This window comes from Rhinolophus hipposideros (genome assembly GCF_964194185.1).
Source record: "Rhinolophus hipposideros genome assembly, chromosome: 4".
Classification (NCBI taxonomy): domain Eukaryota; kingdom Metazoa; phylum Chordata; class Mammalia; order Chiroptera; family Rhinolophidae; genus Rhinolophus; species Rhinolophus hipposideros.
This window is the reverse complement of record NC_138050.1, coordinates 38,357,696-38,372,755: the sequence shown is the minus strand read 5'-3', so window position 1 is coordinate 38,372,755 and position 15,060 is coordinate 38,357,696. Positions and strand designations below refer to the sequence as shown.

Sequence of the window (15,060 nt, the reverse complement as noted above, 5' to 3'; positions counted from 1 at the left end):
TTTTTATTGAATCCAAAGTAATGGTAATGATTTATGATTTCATAAATTCAACCTTATCTTCTTAAGTTCATTGGAATTCTTATTTCTCTGAAATAGTTCTGAACTGACAAATATGTGTATATACCCACACTCATACCTACTGTTTTTGTAGGTACCTATCCAGATAAAATACATTCAATACCAACATCTGAAAAGGCAGAGGCTGGAAAAAGGGTGACTCCAAAAGCTGTCCCATCTCTCCAGGCTACCAAGCCCACCAACACTAGATATCTGGGTCCAGAAGGGATGAATTATCCTGTCAGAAAAACACTCATCCCTCCGATTCTTGCTAGAGGAAGCAAGACCTCAGAAATCAAGGAAAGTGGGGAGTCTGTTCAGCCCAAGGACTTACAGAGGACAAAACATCTGCTGTGTAGCAGCGATTTCTGTAATAGGAGGGGAATCTGTACAATAGAAGGAGAGCTGAGAAAATGCAGCTGTCTGATGGAATATGGTGGAGAGTTCTGCGAAGAGGAAGTGCATGGACCCGCCCCTGGCCATGTCGCCCTCAGTTTAACCATTGCTTTGTCAGTTGTTCTGGTAACTCTGGGAGCATTTGTATATTTCAGAAGAGAACATGAATTAAAAAGGTGAGCAGCTATTAATGTCCTCATAGGAGACTTTTATTCCAAAGGAGTCACTTATAAAATAAGATTAATGGGGTTGGAAGCATGAATCCACTCAAGAAACTTATCCTATAAGGAAAGATTTAGGTGATGAAACAGCCTCACCTGTTAGATGACCTGGAAAAATAATAGAGACTATCTTTTGAGTGAGACCTAGGGCAAACAATATTATTGTAAAGGGCAGATAAAATTTACCTCAACAGCAACCTGTGGCACCATCTCAGGGATAAAATGTGGAGATTCTCCACCAATGAGGCAGAGTTAGTGCCAATGATTATTTGGAGGAAAAATTAGGTGTATTAGTTTGCTAGGAATGCTATAACAAATACTACAGATTGGGTGTCTTAAACAACAGAAATTTATTTTCTCACAGTTCTGGAGGCTGAAAGTCTGAAATTATTGTTAGTGGGGTTGGTTTCTTCTGAGGCTATGGGTTGGTTTTTCCTTGAATTGTAGATGCAAACTTCTCCCTGTATCTTCTCATGGTCTTCCTTCTGTACGTGTCTACATTCTAAAATCTCCAGTTCTATCAGAACACCAGTCATATCGGATTTGGGCCCAAACTAATGACCTCATTTTAACATAATTAACCTCTTTAAAGACCTGTCTCTGCACATGGTCACATTCTGAGACAGTAGGGTTTGTGACTTCAACATATGAATTTAGAGGGGACACAATTCCACCCATAATAGAAAGTGAAATGAAGAAACTCAGGAAGGATTTAAAGCAAAAGCAGTAAGTTTGGTCAAAGAACAAGATTCATTGGATTGAAGAAACAAACAAAACAAAATAATGATTTAGAGTAGGAAGGATTTTTAATTTTTTAAAAATTTATTGGGGTGACATTGGTTAGTATAATTATATAGGTTTCAAGTGTACAATTTTATATAATATATCATTTAGAGTAGGAATAATGACAAAATAAGCTTTAGAGTAGGAAGATACAATAACTGAAGAAACTGATTAAATAAACATATTGGGAAGGGACATTAAAGAGCCAATGTATCAAGAAATATAGAGATGACAAATGTTTTAAAAGTTACATGTCTGTCCAGCCTTCACTTTACAGACTGAAGAAAAGGACAGGAGAAGTGATTTGTTTTTTCCCAAAGTAACACTGGTTAATAGCAAACTGTTAATATTAAGATGACTGAGATGCTGCCCTTTGGGTTCTGATTATCACCTCAGGTTTTTTTACCACATTAACTTGCTTTCCTAACTCACCTGTCCAGTTGCCTCTTACCTGTCCTTGGATTCATTGACTCCTATTACCTAGTTTTCTTCAATTGAGATGATGTGTCATTTTAGAAGTTAAGTGAATGCCTCGTGATAAATCATAACTGACTCAAGTATTGTCCATTTTAGGTCATTTGCTTTGTGAAAGAAACTATTAAAATGGCATAATTCCTATAAAAATAACCTTTGATAAGGGACGAGTTAGCCCTTTTTAACCATTCTCCCATCCCAGCTCCTATCTCAAGGAACAACTCTTTTGACTGTTTGGTTTCTAGAAATAGTACAGCCTCATCAAGAAATTCAACCAGCCATAAAGAAAACGACGCAGAAGAGAGTCTGCTGAACAGTGAGACTTTTGTCAATGAAGCCTATGAGGAGCAGGTATGCCTGAAAGTCTCTGTAAAAAACAGATTGTGGGAGACAGTTAAAGGATGCCCTCCTGAAAAATCCTAGCTGGGTGAAAGTAGACACTGCTAACTAGTGAATGAGGCTGCTATGTGTATGCTTAGGAACTTTCTTACCTTTAGACTGTTCAGTCTTTAGTTGTCCAAACCAAAGTGAAACGTGCACCATATAACAATCAAGAAATTCAGCTTTGGGGACTTCCACAAAGGGGCCCACTACTACTGTGGGGTGTTTTTAGGGTTAGTTGCAGTTACCCCTATGATTCACAGTCTCCCTGTTACCTCGGCTAACTTCTGTATAGCTCAACCATCTCTGTGTTTTTGTTTTAATGTACTGCATGTCCTCTAACTTCAGGTCTCTTTTCCTGCAGGAATTGTTAACCTCTTTGCAAACTGACTAACCTGATAAAAGAGGAGCTGAAACATCTCAATAACAATTGTTTATACGTTTCATTGTATACTGTTTTAATTTCTGGAACAGTTTGTGGTAAATGGTAACTTTCTATTAAAATAACTGCTTTTAAAATTGGAGGAGGTCATCTGGTTTTGTTAGTGTTAAAAAACTGACTATTCATAGGCAGGGTCAGATTTCAGTACAGTCTCCATGTACCTTAGGTTATGGCTTATCCACAGGAGCTTTCTAATCCTGATACTGGCCCAGAACTAGTTGGGAGTTCTGGATTTGAATATTGGCTCTGACACTAACTTTAAACTGGAGTTAATCTCTCTGAACCTGTTTTCCCATTTTACAAATGGGAATAATCTCTCTTGAATTTTTACCTTTTAGGGTAAAGGTCAAGTTTCTGCAGTGTAGTAAATGCTCAAGTGTTGTTAGCTCCCTACCGCTCTCTCTCTCTCAGTTACATTTTATTGCAAAACTAGTACTTAATTTTTCTGAAAATTTATAAAATCAGTGCTTTTCTTATGCTCTCGTTTGATTCTAAAACTAAATATATGTGAATCTGCTTTACAAATATAGAGACTCAGACAAATGATTTGTCTGACTTCTTTGAAGTAAAGTGGGTGGATACTGTGGGCAGCAAATACAGAGGTATAAGTGTGGGCCAGGACTCATCTCAGTTAGCTCTTGCTTGCTGGGGAAATACACAGATGCTACATAGATCCCAAAGCCCTTTTGACTGCTAGTACCTCTGCTTGTCTTCCTGGCTCCACTTTATTCGCACCCACATAAGGAATCAAGTGCATTGAATCTGTGGTGGAAGATAGGTAATGAAGCAAGACTAGGGTGATAAAATTTGATAATGGTAAACTTGGGCAAATTGCTTAATTATCAAATTGTTTCCCCAGGATAAAAATGGGATTAAAAGAACCTACAGCAGGTTAATTGGGCATTGAATGAAAACAGGAAATGCCTGTATGCTTAGCATAGTACCTGGGTCGCATGATAACATGAGCCCCGATTAAAATAAACACAACTTAACTTCGAAGACTTTTCTTGTTTGGATCTTTTCTAGACTATTTAGTTTCTTGCAGAATGATTTTGTATGGACTTCCAAGCATAAAGAGAAGTCCTAGGCTTATTATTGTGGGGTATAGTACATAAAGTAAACTGTGCTTTGCAATCAAGCATAAAAATTCCCAAGTACAGATCAACTTGACCTGAAGAACAAAATCTGGGGGCTCTGCCTTTCCTCAGGCTGAGACATGCAGTAATATCATTAAGTTGCCTCAGGAGTCAGCTGTATTTGAGGAACCATTCAGCACCAGAGTACCCTGGACCCCTCCCATCCACAGGGTGAATCTTGGGTTTCTCTTGCTACCCTCTCCCAAGAGCCATCCTCACTGCCAAGTTTGCCCTTGGCAAACCTCTGCCTCTATCTGTGCAGGAGTGCAAAAAAATAACAAAATAATCAGGCTCAAATGCATGTACCAATGATGTACAACACAATTACCATTTTCTCTGGACACGCTTAAGCAGCTGCCTTCATCTCCCTCAAACCTTAAGCCTTGACCGGACTTCCTGGGCTTTCGTTCTGGATAACTCACTAGCTCAGCCTACTTCCACAGGCACTGGTTTTAATACGTCAACTTCATAACCTTGTATATTTGGAGCAATGGCATGTTTCCCACTACAACAGCCTTCCATTGCGATAATCTCTATATAAGGTGTTAATTTCTTGCTTAATTTTTCTCCACCTACTAGATGGAGCAGTAAGCTTGTAGCAGACATAAAACTTGAATTTTCTTATAGAAACTGAACTTCCGTGACTTGTTAATAGGTTTGAGTTTTCTTCTGGAAGAACAAGGAGCTTTGGAAAAGTTAAAGGGTTCATGCTTTAGACTCGAAGAGCCCTACGCAAAACTTGACCTTTTGTGTCTATTGCTAGCAATTAAGAGTTAAATAAAGACACTTTATACTTATGGGGAATGGGTCGGGGATGATGGGAGGGATACACAAAGTTCCTGTGGTTTTAACTGCTGGGAGGCTTGTGAAATTCAGAGAAACCTAGAACTAGAACTTGAAGTTTGTTGCTATCAGATCAATCCCTGATTTTGCAGGGATATCAGCTTCCCCAGCCTTTACTGCTCAGATTTCATGTCTCCTCTAATTCTTAACCTTCACTCTCAGAACACTAAATTTAGACAGGCCCTCAGATAACATCTAATGCAGTTGTACAGATGAGGAAACTGAAGTCCAGAAAGGGCAGAGCTTAGGCTATTGGGAAGCATATATCACCCAAGTTCTAGAAAGATTGCAGTGACTTGTTGAGTTTTCCTCAGCCTTTCATGTAATTGCCTCTCAGAGAGCTGCCACTCACCACAGGGTGTAAGCCAGTTCACAGATTTTCTCCAGTGGCCCATTCACCACCAGTGTCGGTGTCGGCACTCTGGTTTGGGGCCAGTCGCCTTGGGCCACAAATTGCTTTCTATGTACCTGACAAGGTGTGTATAAGTTGAGGAAGTATTTAGGTACAGACATAGCTTTTAGAGGTAACTTTAACTTATTAAATTGCTAGTAGGCACTGAAGAACTTTTAGTATTCAGTCCAGGGTTACAAAAATAAATAGAAACCATCCATGCCCTTACCTTCAATTTAGAGGTAAAATGGGGATGTATACCAAGAAAAATACATCTTGAATGTGTATATATGTTCAAATATGATCCCTTTAAGCTCCTGGGGGAAAGGAGTAATCGAGGATACCACGTGTGTGGGAGAGAGTAATGAGAGTGAAAATCTAGGCCTTGGCCAAATCCCGAATGGACTTTAAGCTAAGAGTGGATGACACACAGAAAGAGCCTAAGGGTGTTAAAGAGCTGAATGACAGACCTTCATTTTAGGAAGGTCAGAGTGAAGATGTGTGTGTGTGTGTTTTGGGGATGACAGGGGATTGTGATTATGAACCTTTTCCCAGCACTCTGGGGACGTGATGAGACTCTGAGGTTCAAATTTCTCTGCCTACTGCATTGTGGGGCGTTTATCCAATGGCAGACTGGAATGTTCCTCACCAGCTATTTGTATATCACATTGTTTATGTCTGATTCTGAAAACATTCTATAAAAAGATTGAATACGTTCCGGAGCGTATTCCTTCCTGAAGAAACTATTAGCCTGATAAAGGGTAGATGACAGGATTTCCCAGCCTCACTCAATTGTATGACCGCCTTCTTCCTGTCCTTACCACCCTGTTCTAGAGTGAAATAAAAGCAGAACATGCTGGAGCCAAGGCTGCTGTGCAGACCTGTTTTTACCAATATTTCTTTAGTGGGAACTTGGAGATTGCTGTTCTCTCTCCTGGAATGCTCTCATCTCCCTCCTTTAAGTTCTCTGCTCGAGTTTCACTTCCTTGCTGACCACCTTTCCTAAAATATCACCCTTTTATCTCCAGCCCTTAACCCCGGGTTTATTATTCTTCATTTTCCTTGTACATGTCTCTCACACTGAAGTATGTGAGTTGCACAAAGACAGGGCCTGGCATTGTTTTACTTTCCAAAGTGTCCACAAAATGCTGACAACATGACAGGTGCCCCAAAACTTACAGGAGGAAGGAGCTAGGCACTGAAGAGGAGGGTGGTGGCTGAAGCATCTTTGACAGCACCTCCCACAGCATGTGCCCTAAAAACCTCACCCCTCCCTAGTGAGGGCGTGCATCTCAATCACAGCCAGACTGGAACAGGTGGAGCAGGAGCTGCGTTAATGCCGTGTGGGCTCTACTTTCACAGATTCCTCAGTCCTCAAGGCATAACTTGAGTCATCTTGAAAAGATTTCGCCCATTAAATGAGAACACATACTTTCTTTGTAACTAGGATTATTAAAAATGTGTTGTGATGGCATATGATGGCATATTGCCGCAAGCCCTTAATATGCCATCTTATAGGTATATGATGGCATATTGAGGGCTTGCGGCAAGCCAGCCATGCTATTTCTCATCAGTATCTTCACTGAGTGAGTCTCAAGCCCATCCTCAGTGGGTGCCGCTGTGGCGGGGGTCGACCCTCAGGCCCAACACAGATTGGGCCTGATGCAGGAGCCTCTTTCCGTGCTGTCTTGAATATCTTTTTTTATAGCAGAAAGAAGTTTGTATTTTTCACTGGAGTTTGGGGTTTATATCTGTTAATAGGATAAAAATTGAGTTCTCTAGGCAACAAATCTTAATCACCAGAGAGGAAATGTTTTGAATATAAGCCAGTGGAGAATAATTAGGGAAGAAGGAAAACAAAAAACATAGAAAACACCATTTTGTTTGTTTTTGTTGTTTCCCTAGAAATATTTGGAATTGTGATGCAGAAAAAATGCAGTAGATTTGCTACTTGCCAGAAACCCAATATCTTTATGTTGTCTGCTAGGTCCTGTCTGTCAGGCGCCTAATCTCGGCTTTTTGAGATGTTAGCTGAAAAAAGCCGTGTTGCCTTTTTTCCATTCTGGCTCTGTTCCCTAGAGGAAGGCCCCTAACTCAGCGAGAGGGCAAGCTCTCAAAGGTCTGATTATACGCTGCCTGTTGGGGCTGAAATTTGAGTGAGACACCGGCCCAGTGAAAACCTGGCAGCCCCAAGTGGGGGCCATGAACCAGTTGGCATCTCCTGGGAGATCTTAGGAAATCAGTTTCAGGCCTCTCTCCAGACCCACTGAATCAGAATTTGCATTTGAAAAAGATGCCCAAGTGAAAAAGAAACAGGTAATTCCAGTACAAAATGGCAAAGGAAGTAAATCTGTATTACCCCTCCACTCCTGTTTAGTTACTTCTATAGCTCTGTTATCAGTATTCACCGAACTGATTGTTCCTACCTCTGAATTGGCTCCCAACAGCAGGTTTTAAAGATGAGGCTCCTTAAATGAAAGACACCTTGAAATCAACCACTTGGAATCAGAGCCAGTCCTGCTGGAGATTTAGTTCTGCTCGCGGGACACAGAGCTGCCTACCTAGGCACCACTGTCACAAGAGAAAAAGATTTCTAGTTTCACCTCATGTGAAAACTGGTGTTTCTAGTTTTTTCAACAATAGACCTAGCTTCGCACCGAAAACAGCATGAACCTGAAAATAAAGCAGTCAGGAATTTAAGTGGGGCCCACTGGCATCTTTTAGTAATGTTATGCTAAGAGGTGCAAAGATCTGAGTGCTAGATTTCAGGCACAGTGCCTAGGCAGCCAGGAAATTGTTGGTAATGAAGGCTTAAACTGCGGAAGGTTGTAGTGGAGACAAAAAAGCTTCTGTGGGTATACTGAAACTCGTCAAATTTTATTTCTAAATGAGATATATACACCTGTACTTCAACCAAATGGGATGAACAAGTTCCACTGTGCTCCAAATGTTTATACTCCTCTATGGGTAGGGTGAGGTAGCCAAGAAACGAAACCGTAGAGAATCTGTCCTTTCATCCTCCTTCTGGCTTTTTAGAGAAAACTCGGCGGTGACCTCAACTTTCACACCGAAAATAAGTGATAACAAAGATAAATCCTATCTACACATGAAGAAATGCAAATATGAATTAACCCGGTTATGTCATTCCATAAAAGCCACGGAAAGCTGCAGGTATTTGCATGGCTGTCTGTTTATTTTAAGAGCCTCATTCAAACATAGCCAGAAATACATTGGTCTCTGGAGAGTTTGCATGAAAATGTATTATACAGTAGGGAAAAATAATAATAATTATGTCGACAACGTTCATCAGCATTTCAGAGTATTGTTTCAAGGCGTTAAAACAGAGGTTTTGGAACCTCTCTTTGCTGATTTGGATTTTTTTGTTGTTGCTGTCCCGGGTCAACACGGGGCAAAGTCGTTCTCTCCTTCAGCCAACAGTATGAAAAGTCTGTCACTCTTTAAAAGGACCCTGACCCCTCTGGAGAGGAAAACTAACTTCTATAAAAAAGAAAAGCAAACCCAGCCTTAACTAATGGTCCAAGGAGTCTACCACACGAACGGAAGATTGCCCTCCAAAGCAGTTTCAGGACCAGGAGTGGTGTCCCGCGGTCCCAACTCCGAGCCACGTGTTTCCAGCGTAAAGGTAACAGACCACTTCAAAGCTGGACCGTGGCGGGGCGAGTCCTCCGACCAGACAGAGCCCGGGGAGGCGCAGTCTACAGGTCGGAGTCGCAGGGCAGGGAGCTGTGGCAAGGCCGGGTGCTGCGCGAGGAGGCGCCCTGGGAAGCGGCCGCCGCCTCGCCGTCCAGCACGTCGGCGGGGTTGCTGTAGGCCTTGGGCGGCGGCCGCGGCATGGGAAAGCCCACCTTGGGCTTGCCGGTGGCGCCCAGCTCGGCGGGCCGCGGCTGGTGCTGGCCGTCGCTGTAGTACTTGATGGCGGGCGTGAGTGCGGGCTCGGGCCAGTTGACGTACACGGTGCTGATGCTGGGCCGCCGCGGGCCGCCGGGGGACGCCTTGCGGCCGCGGCGGCAGCGCTGCTCGCACCAGGGCGCGAAGCTGAGCGCCAGCGCCGAGCCGCCCAGCAGCAGCAGGCAGCTGCCCAGGTAGCCCAGCACCAGGCTGTAGCCGACCTCCACCGTCACCGGGCTGTCCGGGGCGGGCAGGACGGAGCGCTCGGCCAGGTGGTGCGTGTACCAGCACAGCGGGATGAGGCTGAAGAGGCCGGCGGCGGCGAGGACGACGCCCGAGAGCCCCGCCAGCGCGAAGTGCGGCTCCTCCTGCCAGCAGCGCACGCCAAGCGACGCCAGCAGCAGCCCCAGGGCCGTGGTCGCCAGCGACGTGACCATGAGTCCCCGCGCCACGAGCACTGGCTCGGCGGCGAAGTAGCCCCACTCGTCGGGCTGGCCGCACTGGCGCTCGCGGCTGCTCTGCTCGCGGCACATGTCCCACAGCCCCTGGTGCAGCACCACGTCCACCGGCTGGTTGAGGAAGCCCTTCACCAGCCTCCAGCCGGGCGCCAGCGTGCCCGTCAGGTTGAGCAGCAGCCCGCAGGGCGCGAGCACCATGCCCAGCGTCATCACCACCGGCGTCCGCATCCCCGGCGCCGCGCCGCCCTCCCGCGGGACGGCGGACCTGTCGTCGCCCCCAGGGACGCCTGCTCGGCCGACGCCGCCTCGCGCACGCAGGCCCGGGCGCGCCCGGAGAGCCGCGGGCCCCGGGGCCCCGAGTCTGCACGCGCGCCGCCGCGGCCCGGAGACCTGCGCCCCGCTCCCGCCGTCCGCTCCCGGTCTCCGGCGTCCGACGGTCCCCACTCCGCGGCCCTCCCCGACTTCCCTCCCGGCGTCCCCGCCTCCCCGCCCTGCCGCCCGGCCTTCGTCCCCAATCGAAACCAGATCGCGGGCGGGTCTGACCGAAACCGCGAGCCGAGGTGCGGGCGCCCAGAAGCGGTGGCCGCCGCCAAGCTCGTCCCGGTGGGCGGGGCCAGCAGGCGGCAGCGCGATCCCGGCGGGCCCGGAGGAGCGCCAGCACCCTGCTCCGCGGCCTGGCTGCCCTGGGGACAGAGCAAAGGTCGCCCCGCCCCTGGCTCCTCGGGCCGCTCCACCGGTCGTGGGCGGGGAAGGAAAGAGGCGGCGCCTCGGTCGTGGAGCAGCTTTCCTGCTTCTCAGCGGATCTCGGTTGTCTTAAGTTTCTCTCCCGTGCCTGCCCGTGGGCCCCGGGGTGCTGCCTCTCCCCCCTCCACTCCCAGAGGGTCCCCGAAGGTCCCTCGAAGTTTCACGCTGTTGACTTGCAGCCACTCACAGCCGAGTGGGCGGCGCCTCCGCTCCCTGCGCTGCCGGAGATGCGCTGGGCAGGTGTGCAGCGGGGTCCGCCTGGTAGCGCCCCAGAACACTGCACTGGATAATTCTGTTGAATAAACCTTGTTTAATGTGCTTAATAAAGGCTCCATACTCCAGATGAAGTTTGACTCTAAAGAACGAAAAGTGAATGTGTTCTTGGAATGAGCGGTGACAGGATCTTTGTTTTCTTTTTCAGCTTTATGAAAGATTTTGAAGCGGACAAAAAAGGAGGACTGTTACTGGGTATCCACTTTTCAGTTTTACCTAACTATATAGGAACCTAGGGTCTTTTATTGTTTTTGAGCTATTTTACAACTCTGTAATTTGTAGAAAACCTGTAGTAGTGCAAGTGATTTTTGTCCATATAATGGAAATAAGTTTGTCGGTAGAATGTAAACAATTATTGTCCAGTTACTGACCAGTTTGGCATTGATTTGTAAATTCATTTTAGCACGCCTGTTTTCCTATAGGTTGCATCATACTGGTTTCATTATTTATGAGTGAAATTAAATCTTTGACACGTGTTCATTTTGTAGTGTGTCGTAATTTTACATTTTTCTAAAAATTATCCTTTAACAATGTTTTTCTCATATTCTGTATTTCTTAAAATGGAAATGTATTGGAACAAAAACTCATAGACCCGGACAATAGTTTAGTGGTTATCAGAGAGTAAGGGATGAGGGGGGTGATAGATGAGGGAAAAGGGGATCAAATACATGCTGATGGAAGGAGAACTGACTCTGGCTAGTGAACACACAATGGGATTTATAGATGATGTGTTACAAAATTGTACACCTGAAACCTATGTAACTTTACTAACAATGATCACCTCAATATACTTTAATAAAAAAGAGAAAAGAAAAAGAAACAATGGAAGTGTATTACCTTTATAATTAGTTAAAATCAAAACTTTCTAAAATATCGAAGTTAATTAAGCATTGGTTTGAAATAATTTTGAACATCTTAGGATAGATAATAAGAATCACTGCCTTTCATTTTGGAAAATTTTTTAGTTTAAAAAAATTATGGTAAAATAAGCATAACATAGAATGTACCATCTTAACCATCTGTAAGTGTACAACTCATCGGCATTAAGCTCATTGTTGTCTACCATCACCACCATGGTATCTCCAGAGTGTTTTCATCTTCCCAAACTGAAACTACCTATCAATAGCTCACCATTTCCACCACTACCCCTCACCCCCACAAAGCCCTTGGCAACTAGCATTCTACTTTCTGTCTCTGTAAATTTGAGTGTGCTAGATACTTCATGTTAAGTGAAATCATACAGTATTTATGACTGGCTTATTTCACTTAGCATAATATCCTCAAGGTTCATCCATGTTGTAGCATGTGTCAGAATTTCCTTCCTTTTAAGACTGAATAATATTTCATTGTAGGTATATACCACGTTTTCTTTATCCATCCTTGGATACATACTTTGCTTGCTTCCACCTTTTAGCTACTGCAAATAATGCTTCAGCGAACATGGGTGTACTAATGTCTCTTGGAATCTCCGTTGTCAGTGCCCGGGAAGTGGAACTGCTGGATCACACGGTAATTCTAGTTTTAATTTTTTGAAGAAACAGGCTACTGTTTTCCATAGCAGCTGCATGGGCACTATGATATAAATGAGTGTGTTAGTTTTCATCTATACACTTGTTAAAAAAATAAAATTTGACTGAGTAAATTTAAAGATCTAATTGGCTTTACTAAGTGATTCATGAATTGGGTAGCATCCCACCTAGCAACTAAAAGGGTACTCCGAGGGCTTATACCAAATGGAAGGTTTTTCTAGGAAGAAGGGTGGGGCCTGGGAGCTATTGTCAAAAGAAAAGAAAGGGTTATTTGGGGGCCAGGACCTCTTTTTCTGGGGGGAAGAGAAGAAGGGTGTTTATCTTAATCTGTCACGTGGGAAGTGGGCCCATGTGATGGATTATTTTACTGGTGCTGGATCAGAAAATTCCAGGCTGGTTGATTAAGATTATATTTCTGAGAGAGGTTGAAACTGCAATTATTAGTTTGGTGCAAAAGTAATTGCGGCTTTTGCAATTATTTTTAACTTTCTAAACTGCAGTTGCTTTTGCACCAAACTGATAGATCAGGTATTAAATCTAGGTTTGGTATCATGGGCTTTTAGCATGAGTGATGCCATTTTGGGTCTGTGGTGTTCTTTTTAACATTCTAGTAGAAGTTGGTTGCCCAGATTAGGTTTAGTTGCTCTGAAGGTGAGTAGCTGACATTTCTAAGACTCTACTCAAAAGCCGTACTCCAGAAGCAGAATCTACATGCTTCAACCATCTTTGTCTCCAACTAGTACCAGACACTTTGATAATTAACATAATAACCATTACTAATGCTCTTTCACTAATGAAAGTCATTGCTTCCAAAATTTGTGAATTGGCTAAAAATTGCAGGAAGGCATTTTTGCCCCTCACCCTCCAAAAAGGTGTTAGGATCTAGATAGCCCAATAATAATACCTATAAGGATGCTGCCCAGGCTTGATTTATAAATTGCCCTGTGTTTATTTGACCCCAACCAGAACGTTAGCTAATCTTGCTGCTAGAATATTGCCTCCAATGAACTTCCTGACAGATGCCTTTGGAGCTTCTAAATGGACAGAGAACTAACTGGACTTCATCCAATTTACAGAACAGGTTTAATTAATGTTTTTATGCCTGCTCACTTATAAATGGGTGAGTATGTTCTTAAATCTGGTCTAAGACTTTCTCTGAGACTGAGTATTGGAAGCTATTGCATATATACTTTTTATGGAGGTGTAAGTGATGTATAATTGTTAAAAAACAAAATACAACTGAGTAATTGGCTTTTTTTAAAGCAACTAGAAGAGCACTCCCAGGGGTTGTACAAAATGGAAGGTTTTATAGGCAAAAAGAGGGTAGGACTAGAAGTTAAGAGTGGATCATTTCAGGTAAGGTCACTTTTCCTTAGGGGAAAGCAAAGGGTCTTATCAGGAGGGTTTTTACAGGTGAAGGGTGGGACAAGGCAACTATTGGGTGGGGGGGGGAAGGATTATTTTTGAGCTGGGACATCTTTGCTTTTGGGGAAGAGAATGGGAAGGGTTTTTATCATGCAAATTGCCTCTTCTTTCTATAGGAGATGAAATGGGCCCATGTGACAGATTGTTTTCCTGGTGCTGGACCAAAAAATTCCAGACTGGTTGATTAAGATTATGTTTCTGGGAGAGGTTGAAACTGCAGTTATATCAGGTATTTAATCTAGGTTTGGTATCATGGACTTTTAGCATGAGTGATACCATTTTGGGCCTGTGGAGTTTTTCTTTAACACAATAACCTACACATAAATGAAGTATAACTGATATATAATACCTGCACATATTAAATTTGCTAAGGTTTGACATATCAATACACCATAATCAAAACAATAAACATATTCATTACCTATAAAAGTTTCCTTCTTCCCTTGGTAATCTCTTCTCTCATCTCTCCCTGCCATCGCTATTCCCAGGCAACTAACTACTGATCTCCTTTCTGTCCCTATAGTTAGTTTGTGTTTTCTAGAATTTTGTATAAATTGAATCATATAATATAGAGACCATATAATGTTATGGGAGTCTCTGTTCTTCTTGCTGATTCAGTGAAGAATCAAAGGTCCGCCAGCTGACTAATATGCAAGCAGGGTTTATTAACGATACTTTCTCCAGGAAGAGAACAGGCCTAGCTGAGGTTGGGGAGGATGGGAGGGAGAGAGAGAGAATGTGGGCAAGAGAGCTGGCGGGGGAAAAAAGGGCGAGAGCTCTTGTCCCAAGGACTTATTCCTAGTTTGCTGGGTGGGGTGAGGGATTTATATATTGATTTGGCGGGAAAGGTGGTGCATGCCCTTCCTTGGGAGGGCAAGACCTCCTAGGATGGGCTGAGATCTATTGACTCAGATCCTTGTCTTGCTCCACAGCACCTCTTGCCATCTGTTGTTGTAAAAATAAATACATGGCTAGAGGCAGTTAATCAAAGCTATTTATGAGCTTTTTCTGTAGGCACCATGGACTACCTCCCACCTACATTTTCTGACTTCTATCTAACAATAAGAGAACATCATCAAGCATGTCACCCATGGCCATCAACCCCCTAATTTGTCTGAGCATAAGGCTCTCTTGGGGTAATCACATTGGGAAAATACAGATTCCTACCCAGTGGGACTCCCCAGGGAACTGTGATGGGAATTTGTGTTTCCAAGCCCCCAGGGAATTCTTAGGTTTAGGGAAGTATGGGACACTAAGCCAGTGTGGCCAAAAAAACTGAAATCCCCATCAGCTCTGAAAGGACATTTTTGCTTTTAATGCACTTTGCAATTTGTCTGTAATTTAGAACCCAAATGATTGCTGTTTAGAACAGCAGAGGGATTTCACAAAGACTTTTAGGCTCTGAATCCTCTTCCAAAAATCCTTTCCTTCTTGCTTAGATTCCTCTGTGGAGTGAATGAAGCCCAAGCATTACTTACCTGTGAGGAAGAAGGAACCCTGTATGTTCTGCCTCCTAAATCTCTCCAGTCCTGTCTGCTCTTTCTTTCCTAGTGTCTCTACCTAAGCCCAACCCATCCTCTCATCTTTCTCTTTAAGCG

General features: G+C 43.9%; 2 protein-coding genes across 3 annotated transcripts in view; one reads left to right on the top strand and one right to left on the bottom strand.

Annotated features, from left to right (window-relative positions):
- The window catches only part of LOC308497040 (low-density lipoprotein receptor-related protein 2-like), a 41,691-nt gene extending 38,242 nt beyond the window's left edge, over window positions 1-3,449 (top strand). For both annotated transcript variants that reach the window (XR_013993260.1, XM_081047091.1), the window contains exons 31-33: window positions 152-629; window positions 2,177-2,282; window positions 2,677-3,449. Coding sequence is in view for 1 of the 2 variants with exons in the window: in XM_081047091.1 (XP_080903217.1) it covers window positions 152-629; window positions 2,177-2,282; window positions 2,677-2,706 (614 nt within the window). In the remaining variant the exon portion in view is untranslated. The remainder of the gene's footprint in view (window positions 1-151; window positions 630-2,176; window positions 2,283-2,676) is intronic.
- Window positions 3,450-8,296: 4,847 nt separating this feature from the next.
- CLDN23 (claudin 23) lies at window positions 8,297-9,796 on the bottom strand. The gene has a single exon (XM_081046166.1). The coding sequence runs from the start codon at window positions 9,717-9,719 to the stop codon at window positions 8,841-8,843; it is 879 nt and encodes a 292-aa protein (XP_080902292.1). The 5' UTR covers window positions 9,720-9,796; the 3' UTR covers window positions 8,297-8,840.
- Between the last annotated feature and the right edge of the window lie 5,264 nt (window positions 9,797-15,060).